Below are 12501 nucleotides of genomic sequence, written 5' to 3' on the forward strand. Positions count from 1 at the left end.
AAGAATTAAATCTTGGTGGATTTGATACTGCAGTATGTAGAACATCTTTTAAGATTTTTCAGACTTGATGTTTTGCGATCCTCATGTTCAGTTATGTGACCCCAAAGGAGCCATGTCTCACAGTGTAAGCTATACAGTAATAAAATTCTGAATTACTTGAATAGTCAGATTTAAGTCATGATGGTTACTAGTTCAATGTCAGTGAAGTAGGAATTCTCCAGGGAGTACTCCAAGAATCTGTAATTGGTACTGTGCTATTTGAACTTTTTTTATTAATGACTTGGATAAAGGTATAAATGATACTTCCTATATTAAAACTCATCTGTTTTATATTAATCATTGTGTTTAATTCTGAATGTCCCAGATAAAGAAATTGCCCAGTGAAGGGCAATCAGAATTTGTCTCATGAAAATCCCTTGAAGGAACTAGAGATTTTTAGTGTAGAGGAAAAAATGCTCAGAATGTTCATACCTACTTCAAGAATTTCAAAGGTTGTCTTGATGGCCAGGAATTAGACTTGTATCTCAACTATTTCAGGAAACTGACTTTCCTCAACTATAAAATGGGAATAACAATAACACCTAGTCTGTATAGGTTGTTTTGAGAAAAAATAATATTTTTAAAAATACTTAACATAGTGCCAAGCATGTAGAAGGTGTTGTAAAAACGTTATTCTGCTTTCTTCTCCTTTGTTCCATTTGGCACCTGAGAGCAAAATCAAGAGAAACAGATGGAAGATCAAAAAAACAAATTTAGGGGCAGCTAGGTGGTACATGGATAGAGCACCAGCCCTGAAATCAGGAGGGCCTGAGTTCAAATGTGACCTCAGACAATACTTCCTAGCTGCGTGACCCTGGGCAAGTCACTTAACCCCAATTGCCTCAGCAAAAAAAAAAAAAAAAAAAAAAAAAAAAAATAGACTGAAAACAATTCTTACTTCACTCATAGAACTTATGTCAAGGAGCAGTGAATTCCCCATCCTCAAAAGATTTTAAACAGGTTGGATAATCACTTCTTAGACATGTTATTGTCTAGATTGCTTTCACTAGATAGATACCAAGGTTCCTTTCAACTCAGATTCTTGGATTTGACATCTTAATCTTTAACCTTATTTGATTTGAGTGATCACTGACATTTTAACCTTTCCTCATATATCTTACTTTCTAGTATTTTTACATTCTCAATCATTCTACATTTTTTATAGAAGCTTATAGCTTTTATTCAGTGTCTGGAAAGTTCAGAATTGAAGATAGTTATTCCTAGAAGCCAACTATAATAATGGAATAAAATTATATGATTCAAATTGTGTATGTTTATGTTTTATTTCTACAGATAGCAGTGAATGTCTTGCTGATGACTGCAGTATAATTGCTGGTGGGAATCTTATAGGTTGGCATCCAGATTCTGCTGCTGTTCTATGGAGAAGAATCTTGGGAATCCTTGGAGATGTTAATAAGATCCAGTCACCCAAAATTCATGCCAAAGTTTTTGGCTATCTCTATGAACTCTGGTATAAACTAGCAAAGGTATTCTTTTCTGTTTTACCTTTTCTCTAACATAGTACAGTTTATTTACTATTAAGATGTTGCTTCTGTTTGCTATATTCAGGATATAACTTAGATATTTGAGTATATTTTATGCTTATTGTAAAAACCAAATAAAGAATAGGAATTTTGGACTAAAAACAGGAAAAATTTTTTTATATAGTGACTTTATTTTTTTCTCAAGAAATAACCTGACAGAATTTGGGTAGGAACATATTGAAATTCATAAATAATTCCTGTCACTTTTATAAAAAATAGATATTGTCAAATAAGCATTCATTCATTCTGTTGTAACAAAGAATAGTGAATTAAAATTAAGTTGAAAATGGTATCATTTCATTATATCAGTTCAGTCCACTTATATAAAGACAAAAGATATAATTCTCAGAGGTTAATACTTGGGATATAGGTTGAAAAAATATTTATCGACTTGTATTTTCTTGTTTATCTTATAAAAATCAGAGAAAAATTTTGAGCAAACATTTTTGTTATCTTCTCATGTTTTTTATAGTCCTATTAGTAATATGCCCTCTAATAAATATTCCTTCTGTTTAGATACGGGATAACCTAGCAATAAGTTTGGATAATCAAACTTCTCCATCTCCTCCTGTCTTGATCCCACCACTTCGAATGTTTGCCTCATGGCTGTTTAAGGTGAGTTAAGGAGTTTCTTATCTTAAATTGCAATGTAAAGTGATTGATAATTTTTGTTTTCCACATTATTATATCTCAATGTATTCCTCCTCTCATTTCTTCCATTTAATAAAGAAGAAAACATAATTTTAAAATTATATATATATGTATATATATATACATACAGATATATATAGATATATATAGATATATATAGACATTAAGATTAGTATAAAGAGATATGTATAATATATTAAGGTTCATTGTCAGTATATAGAATTTTATTGCAATATCAAACAACTTAAATTGGGCAATAGTAAAAATTACTTGTTCTTTTCAGGCTGCTACATTGCCAAATGAATATAAAGAAGGTAAATTGCAAGCATACAGACTAATCTGTGCTATGATGACCAGACGCCAAGATGTTTTGCCAAACTCTGATTTCCTAGTGCATTTTTATCTTGTGATGCACATCGGCTTAACTAGTGAAGATCAGGTATGTTCTTTGTTCTTTGATTTATTGTCATCATTTCAAATGCCTTTCAGTTTTAAAAAATTTGATAGTTTGGAAAAAAATAATTTAAGAATTGGAATTTTGGGAATGGCTTCTAACTTCTTCCATATGTTCTTTATATTTTAAAAATGGCAATGGCAAGTTAGTTTTTAGTACACATATTTGAAAAATTCTGTAGTAAAATAAGGACTTTTTTATATATCAAAAAATACTCAAAAGTAGGCCTGTATTTATTTAATTACTGTCAAGATGGTGTATGGGATTTGTAGATATAAGAGCACTTCTGTTCTTGATTTAGACTAGGCTTTTGAGACATTTTAGAGAAAGAGCAGGTTGTGTCTATAGTTTTAAGACATTTGATAATATTTTGCATGTTAATGGCTTTTCATTGAAGTGGCTATCATAATTCTAATAAAGTTGTTAAGAAGTTACTTCAAAAGGAGATGCTATTTGTGAAAAGTATCCACACTTGTAAAACTTAAGTTATTCAGTTTTTTGTTTTTGGTTTTGTTTTTTTTTTTTTTTATGGTGATCTATTTGTGACTTCCCCAAATTTTTATAATTAGTGCTTTTGGAAGGTGGGCCAAGGGAAGGGGTGGCAACTGGCTACATTCCCCTTCTCCAAAGGACTCCTCCCAAGCTGAAAACAAGAGAACTTGACACTAGCAACTGTCTAAAGATCTTATTCTATTGAGTTTCCAGTAATTAGGAGAGAGACATAGAAATGGCAATTTGCACATCCCAAAATTGCACAGCCACAAATATAATAAAGGCTTATAGAGAAAGAGAGGTAGTGCAAGGAAAACCTATTAGTGACCACTGTGCTTTTTTTTCTTTGTATTTTCAGTACTTAGCACAATGTTTGTCTTGTAGTAGGTACTTAATATATATCTTTTGATTGTTAGAATTAAATAGATTGGAGGGAGTGCTATTTTGAGGTGCCCCCTCACCATTTTTGTATTTGTTTAAAATTATTTCTTTAGCATTCTTTTAGATAAATGAATCTACATTTGTAAATAAAATGGAAGTACTTTACCAGGATTTGCTGATTAATACCATAACCCTAAAGATTGTAATATTTCTATACTTGTTGAAAGCAGCTTTTTTTACATAAATTAGAAGTTCAAAGTTGAAAGCTCCAAAGGATCTTGAATTTGGAGCTTTGGGTGTCTGTTGAGCTGATCATGGATTTAGAGGCGGAAAAGTTCCTTAGAGGTTCTTTTCAGAATTTGACTAACCTTTTCATTTTTCATATTAGTGGATTGACACTCAGGGCTTAAGGGACTTGTATTTATTTTTCATTTATGGAGGGATTTTTTGCATTGGCTATAAAAATGTTGAAGTATCCACAGTCTTTAATTTCTTATACTTTAATTTGCCATTCATTCAAGTTTATACTCTGTTATTTCTTTATCTTCCACTTAACCATTTAGAAACTGGTTTCTGAGTCCACTGCTCAAAAGAAACTGATCATTTCAAGTTTACCAGTCATCTCATGACTGCCGGATCCATTCATTTTTTTTCTACTTGGCAATAAATTTAGCTTTTGAAGTTGAATTCTCCCATATAGAAATTTATCCTGTAGAAAGAATCATTCCTTCCTGAGTTTCTGGAACAGGGCTATCTCTTGGTTTTCCCCATATTTTTCAGACCACTCCTCAGTCTACTTTGCTCAGTCAGCATCCTTCTTGACATTATAAATAGTATGGCTCTGCTGTGAGCCCTTCTCTTTTCTTTCCACACTTGCTTGATGATCTCATTAGCTTTACTACATTCAGTGATTATTTCTCGATAACTCTCAAATCTATCAAAGTTGATCTCTAATTTCTCCCTTGAGCTCCTTCTAGATCTGTTTGAGCTTTTTATCAATAAGAATTGTTTTGCTTTTGTCTTTGAAGTGCACAGTAACAATCACAGTACCCAGTATATACTAGGTAACTAGTTTGTTACAGTTTATTGAGCCTCTCATAACCAGCTGCTTTTTAGACTTAGTCATATGGATTTTTTTTTGTAGTTGTCCAAGATAGCTCATAATATCTCCCCCCCAAACTTCCCTACACATTCTTTCATGGCTTTTATGGCTGATGACACTTTTATCTTCTAATCACTAATGACAAAATTATGGTATTTGTCTTCTAGCTACCATTATTGGCTCTCTTATAGGGCTTTTCTCTTGCCAGTGGGGACGTGATCTTGTCCTATTTCTTCCCCTGTCTGCACTTCACTAGGGCTCTCTCAGCCTCTGAAGTCCTTGATATTCGGGGCTTCTATTGTCTATCTCCCCATGCACTTCCTTTCCCATCCCCACCCTATCCCCCATTCCTTGTCTCCCATCTCCTATATTTGGCTGTATATACTCCAAGGCCTTTTCCTACTGTGGCTTCGTACTTGGCCTACTTTGGACAAGGCTTCGGGCTTTTGTCAGTTCTGCCTCATCACGAGGCCTAGGCCATTCTGGCCACCTACCTTTTGGCTTCTTTAGCTTCTAGAAATTCTCCAAGAATAGTCTTTTTCAGGACAAGATCTCCTTTGAATGATCTGTTCACCTTTACTCTTTTTATTCAAACAATTGTCCATTCTGGACAATTTTTTTTTTTTTAAACTCTAAAACATCTCTCACATCTTTTCATTTCCATTCATTCATATTACTTTGATCCTGATTCTTTCCTCCCTGTCAATCCTATATCTAGTCAGGAGCCATATATCTTCCCTAGCTCTTTTTTTCCTTTTCCATCTTTAAACTGCCACTTAGATCTTTATCACTGGACTATTGCAATGGTTTTCAAATTGATCATCCAGGTTCTTTCTTCTCCTATTTATCTTCCCTACATTTGCCAAATTGTCATTTCTACAGTGCAACTAATTGATTATATTGATTAGTAGTTTCTTGACCAAAATATAACAGTCCATTTTGAGTGATGGTGCTCAGGGTTTACCCAGATGAGTTTTTTTTTTTATTTTTATTCATAATTTTTTAAAAATTCCCTCTGTTTTTCTTCCTCTGACCAGCAATTTGATCCTTAAGTAAAATAGGAAAAATAGAAAAGAAAAAAGGGGGCAGGGGAGAGGCAGTTCAGCAAAACCAAACAACTGAATCTGAAGTAGATATGGATAATATTTTACCCTGATAGTTCCCCATATCTATAAAGAAGGAAAGAAGCACCTTTCTAAGACACCTTTCTGGCATTTATAATTATACTCATTTTTCAGCTTTTTATATCTTTGATAATGATATTTTAAATTTTGTTTATTGTGTAAAAGTCATTGGCAATGTGCTATGACCTTTTGGTGTCTACCAAATACCTCTTCCTGGCTCTTTAGTATCTTGCAGTTTTTAATCTTCAGACATTGGAGTGTCACATGATATTTCTCCCCAGACTTCCTCCATATTCTTTCAAACTTTGGCTGATGACCCTTTTATCCTCCAGCCATTGATGACAAGACTGCGGAAAGATGTTACTATTTAAAAGATGGGTTTTTATTTTAGGAGAACTTTGAGGCCCTAAATGATTAAAGAGAAGGGAGGAGACTGCATATCCTAATTTTTTCCACACTGGAAGTTCAAAGGTCACTGATCAATACTGATTGTCACTGAAATTTAAACCTGTTCTTTTTTTTAGAATCTCAACTGTTTTGCCCTTCCAATCCCAGGGACTTTCAAGTGAAAAGGCACCAAGTTAGTAGATGAATACTTTTGTGGGAAAAACTGCAAAACTGATGTGTCTGGATCAGTGATTTCTTTTCAGCAAATTAGGATCATTGTCTTCTCTCTCTCTCTCTCTCTCTCTCTCTCTAAGCATCTTAATGGCATAATAAAGATAGCCCCAAGCATATATGACCCAGGGCAAGTCATTTAACTGGCATCTTTATCAGTTTCCTCTCCTATAAAAAAGTAATAATAGTATCTACCTCCCTGGGTTGATGTGGAGATCAGATGAGATAATATTTGAAAAACACTTAGCACAGTACCTAACATATAAACGATATTTAATAAATGCTTATTTTCTTTCCTCCCCTTTCCATTCTCTAATATCATTATTCCTTTAATTTGTTTGTCTTATTGCTATTGGTAGCATTTCTAAAATTGCATCAAATACTAATAGGGAAATTAAGCAACTTTGAATTAGAAAATCTAGTACATCCCCATTGCATGTGGTACTTTAGTTTGATGCTTTTTATACTAAAAAAAAAAAAAAAGGTTTGTTTACACTCACAATTTCTCAGTTTTATGTCTATTGAGGTAATCATGTGCTATGGATATGGTACCAGAAAGGAATATAAATGCTAAAAGGATCACATCAGGCAGTTTTTCCTAGGCATGTATTTGCTCCCTAAACTTAGTTATTCTTGTCTGATAGAGAGGGCCCAATTTCTGGGTCTCTGCCATTATATCTAATCATTGTTGCTTGGCAGATTTTCAGGGTCTGAGTGGAAGACCTTGGGGCGATCAGAGGATCTGGATGTCACCTTTTCCAAAGGACATTGTGATTAGGAAAATTTGCCAATCTTTCATAGTTAGATTAGATGAAGTTTGCTAATTTATTCAACTGATTATAATCAAGAGAGCCTTGCATTCCTTGTTTTAATGTAGTTGGCTCAACCAGTTTTGGAACTTTCTGATCCATAGGCTAGTCAATCAGTGGTCAAACTTGAAGTCACTTGTTAGCCAGAGTCTGGCTAGCCTAGCAATAGCACAATTCTAACATTATTATTAATAATGTTGATTGTTTCCTTAATGTAAATCCAACTTGGTCATAATGAATTATTTCTTGTATGAATTGCTATAGCCTTTTAAAGGAGATTTTATTTAAAGTTTAAAAAAAAAAACTTCACTAATGACATTGTATAGTTCTCCTTTGGTTATACTTCCTGAGTTTAAGTATTAGGAGCATATTTTTCTCATAAAAGGAACTTGGTAGAATTTTTCTTCTTCAGTTTTTGAAAATTACATGAGTAGTATTGGTATTTTTTTTAAAAGTTTAATAGAATTCTCTAATGTTTCTGTAAGACTTGAATTTTAAAAAAATTTTCTTTGCAGTTTTATTATCTTTTCTGGAATTGGATTATTTAAGTTGTCTATTTGGTGTGATTTTAGTTTGGATATTTGATATTTTTGAAAGTGATCCTCTACTTTTATATTGTCAGGTTTTTTGTTTGTTTGTTTTTGTTTTTTTACCATGTAACTGTGGTGATAATTCTTTTTATTTCTTATTAATATGTCTTTTTATTTATTTCTATAACTGGTTCAGATGATTCTTCTATTTAATAATGTTGTGATCTCATCTATTTTTTTCGTTTGCCTTAATTTAAAAGAATTTTTATTTTCTTCATTCTATGCTGTGTTCAAACTATAGCATGGCATAATTCTATATGTTGCCAGGAAAAGTGTATGTGTGTGTGTGTGTGTGTGTGTGTGTGTGTGTGTGTGTGTGTGTGTGTGTTTGTATATACACATCTATATGTATTTTCTTATCATAATATAATTTAAAAGGTGCCATAAGTTTTTTTGTTGTAATTCCCCCAGTTTATTCAGTTCTGTATTTCCCTTTGAAAAAAAATTCAGTTATATTTGTCCAAATATGAGAGAGGTACATTAAAGACTTCTATTATTGTGTTATTTATATTTTATTGTAATTCATTTAAATTTTTCCTCTGTTAATTTGGTGTGTTAGAATTTGAAATATATATGTTTAATATTAATATTAGTTTTTTGTGGATATGCTTTCTTTCGGCATAATATAATTTCCTTACTTATCTCCATTTTTGGGTGAATTTTTGTATTTCTTTGATAGCATGACTACTATTCCTGCCTTTTTAGATTCACTTAATGTAGAGTTATTTTTATTCCAATCTTTCATATTTGTCCTGTGTCTTTGCTTTTTAATGTGTTTCTAATAAGCAAGAGATTATGATATTGTTTTCTTATTCAATCTGCCACTTTATGAAATATGCCCATTATGAAATATGGGATTGTTAATCATTTCACATTTAGTTTTGAAAAAATTAGGCTTATGTTTTTCTCTAGTTTTTTGAAGATATTAACAGCAAAATAGAAGACTTTATATTCAATCCTGAGGATGAAGTGAGTGAACCTTTGGACTTTATTGAGTTAGGAGGTGACACAGTCAGACTTGTACTTTAGAAAGATTATTTATCAACTGACTGGAATGGGGAGAAATTTGAGACAGGGAGACCAATTAGTCAGCTTTTGCAATAGTCCAGATATCAAGTTATATCCTTATATATTGGCAATGTGAATGGAGAAAGGGGGGATATAGAACATACATTTTTTGGAGGGAGAAATAAGACTTGACAACAGATTATATATATATGTTCATTTTGAGTGAGGAAAAGAGTATGATATAGGGATATAAATCTAAATGGTTAGGAGAATGGTTGATGCCCTCAATAAATAATAGGCACATTCAGTGGAAGGGGATGGAAATAGTGTTTCAAGGGGTAATGGTGATAGGTTGTTTTTTGGATTTGTTGATTTTGAAGTGATTATGGGACCTGCACTTTGACATATTTAGTAGAGAATAGGTGATATGAAACTGGAGAGCAAGAGAAAGCTCAGGGCTTGAAGAATCATCTGCATAGAGGTTATCAATGAATCCATGGCAGCTAATGAAATCACCAGGCCAGAAAATAGGGAGGAAGAAGTGGGTCCAGACTCTTGGAGTTATCCTGTTAGTGCATATGACCTGGATAAAGATCCAGTAAAAGATATTGAGTAGTTAGCCATAAATTAGGAGAATTAGGAGAGTATGTTTTGTAAGAATGTAGAGAGATTGAAGGAGAAGAGATTCATCAAAAGTGCAAAGGAAGCAGAGAGTGGTTAAGAAGGGTAGAGACTGTGAAAGGACTGTTATGTTTGACAGTTAATAGATCACCGGTAATTTGGGGGAAAGAGTAAAAGAATATGAGAAGAGAGGAAGCAGAGGCATCTGTTGTAAACATATTTCTCAGGAGTTTAGACCTGAACAGACATAAGGTATAGTATGATAGTGGTAGTGGTGAGGAGGAGGGGAAGGAGGTAAGAGTAAATGAGGGGCTTTTTTTGTTTGTATGTTTGTTTTTTAAGGATATTAAAGACATGAATGTGTTTAGAGGTGGAAATACAGCCAGCAGACAGGAGGAGATTCCAGATGGGGCAGCTAGGTGGCACAGTGGATAGAGCGCTAGTCCTGAAGTCAGGCGGACCTGAGTTCAAATTTGATCTCAGACATTTAACACTTCCTAACTGTGTGACCCTGGGCAAGTCACTTAACCCCAATTGCCTCAAAAAAAAAAATTGCAGGAAGAGATTCCAGATTACTGAGAGAATTATGATGGTAGAAACATTAGCCTTGGCAAGGAAAAGGACTGCTATGTGAGACAGTATTGACAAACGGAGAGTTGGGGGAAGACTTTTGACTGAGGTTGAAAAGGAAGACAGCTCTTGGTGAATGGCCTCAAATAGTGGGGTATAAATGTCACAGGAGTTTTGAAGAGAATTGTAAAGTTTGGAATAGGCATATCTTGAGTGGAATAATGAGTTGATCAATGAAGTAGTGTTCTATCTCCCTACTTGATAAACTCTAGTAACTTCCTTGTGCTTCCAAGAGCAAATACAGAATGCTATGGTGGGTGTTCAAAGCCTTCCATAACGTAGTTCCCTCCCACCTTTGCATTCTGCTTACAATCTTTACTCACCAATATGTTCTTTTTGATCCAGTGACAGTGGCCTCATGTTCATGAATAAAAATACCTTTGGCTATTTCCCCTGGCTGTCCCCCATGCCTGTATGTAAAGCATAGTGATGGTTTCAAGTACTTAACTTGGGAGCCAAGATACAAAAGGGAGGTGATGTAGTCAATTCAGAAGTGGAGGGATTAGATAGTAAGGATGAAGAGCAATGTTAAAGGTTGTGACTATAAGTCTAAATTCACTATTTAATGTGCAGTTATTCACATTTGTTCCAGTGAGATAATTTGTTTATTACTATATAAAAATGTTTTCAAAAGTATACATTGATTCTCAAAAAATTTATGATGTTATATACTCTAGTATTTAGACATAGAGTATTTAATAATAATTGTAGCAGCATTTAGATTGCATTTTAAGATTTGCAAAGTGCTTCGCAGATATTATTTCATTTTCTCTCAGAGGTATGTGCTATCATTATCTCCATTTTACAGAGATTTATAGAGATTAAATGATTTGCTCAGTCACATAGCTAGTAAGTTTCTGAGGCTGAATTTGTACTTGGTCTTCCTGACTCCAGTTGCTTTGTGTATTGTGCTAGTGCTTTATGTAAAGTACTAGTGTACTGTAGCAGTGTCATTTCAGTTTGCAGAAAAAAATGAAGTTTTTAAAATGTTCATACTTAACATAATTTTTCAGATTTTATAATAATTTTCTAGTTATATAAGAGATATGTGATCTTTTACTTTTAATGGTCAAATATATATTTTTTATTTTATTTTTTTTTTGCTGAGATAATTGGGGTTAAATGACTTGCTCAGGGTCCTACAGCTAGGAAGTGTTAAGTATCTGAGACCAGATTTGAACTCAGGTCCTCCTGACTTCAGGGCTAGTGTTCTGTCCACTTTGCCATCTAGCTGCCCCTAAATACATGTTTTTTAAAAGGCAAATCAGTGCTACTAATAATTCATTCTTTATTGTTGTTCTAGGAAAAAAAGAAGAGAATTACAAATCTCAATAGTTCTATTGTTTGAAGCTTTAGGATGTGGAATCTTTTTTTGGGGGGAGGGATAATTGGCTTTTTCTTTGATGTTAATAAGTTTCCTCATACACTTTGCTAAGTTCGAATCAGCAACCACATAATTACTGTAAGGATCCTCAGTGTAATTTTTCTGAAAAGGGTATAATGGATAAATTTTAATTTTTTGTCAAAAGACTAGAATTTCTACTAATAACCAAATTCTCATTAAAGCAGGACATTCTGTGTCACTAAATTTAACTTTTGCTTTGAATCTCTTAATAGATCATGGTGGCTTTTAACAAACCAAAATGTATTTTTGAATATACACTTAGTATGTTTATATAATAGATGCACACACTAAATGAGAATTTTAGAATTAATTACTACTAAATCATTCCTAGCTCCAAATCAGTTTTTCTGTTTCCTTTTAATTACTTGTAAAATATGTATACACACACGTGTGTGTGTGTGTGCTAAATTTTGATAAAAACTTGAGATTGTTTACATAGGATACAGGTTTAGAGGATTTTAAGTGATGTTTCCAAGTTTGCACAGGTGAATATATGACTGTTGTGGAATTTAAACCAAGTCTTCTGTCCCACTCTTCTACACTGTCTCCCATTAGACATTTACCTCCCATTAGACATTTACTTATATTTCTCTTGTCAAATGTCATTCTTGCCATAATAGATAGTTAATTCCTATTTTTCCTATGGTAAAAGGTAATTGCATTTAGTGCTTTTAAAATTTTTATTTTCTTCAACTGATGTCAGGTTATGGTATGGTACAATAGAAAATGTGTTATTAGTTTCAGTCAGAAGATCCAGGCTGAAATTCTTTCTCTGATTCTTGCTATATCTTTGATTTTGATATTCTTGGGCCTCATTATCCTTATCCATAAAAGTTAGTGTTTTGGAGTATATGGCCTCATTAGAGCCTGGTTCTGAATGTCTGGAGCTATAAAAGAGTTGTTTAGAAATTTACATTTTTATGGACTCTGATACCAGAAATAGCAATTGGATTGAGGGGAAAAAAAACCACAGTTTAGAATTTGTCTATATAAAGAGATTTTTGTTACTTAAAATTCCTGTGCTTTTGAGTGG

At 33.2% G+C, this 12501-nt stretch overlaps 1 protein-coding gene across 1 annotated transcript in view; it reads left to right on the forward strand.

Annotated features, from left to right (window-relative positions):
• RALGAPA2 (Ral GTPase activating protein catalytic subunit alpha 2) overlaps positions 1-12501 on the forward strand; it is a 397768-nt gene that overhangs the window by 133039 nt on the left and 252228 nt on the right. Inside the window, exons 22-24 of the mRNA XM_051975852.1 lie at positions 1333-1526; positions 2100-2198; positions 2518-2673. Of these exons, the coding sequence (XP_051831812.1) occupies positions 1333-1526; positions 2100-2198; positions 2518-2673 (449 nt within the window). The remainder of the gene's footprint in view (positions 1-1332; positions 1527-2099; positions 2199-2517; positions 2674-12501) is intronic.

This window comes from Antechinus flavipes, chromosome 2, assembly GCF_016432865.1.
Source record: "Antechinus flavipes isolate AdamAnt ecotype Samford, QLD, Australia chromosome 2, AdamAnt_v2, whole genome shotgun sequence".
Lineage (NCBI taxonomy): Eukaryota > Metazoa > Chordata > Mammalia > Dasyuromorphia > Dasyuridae > Antechinus > Antechinus flavipes.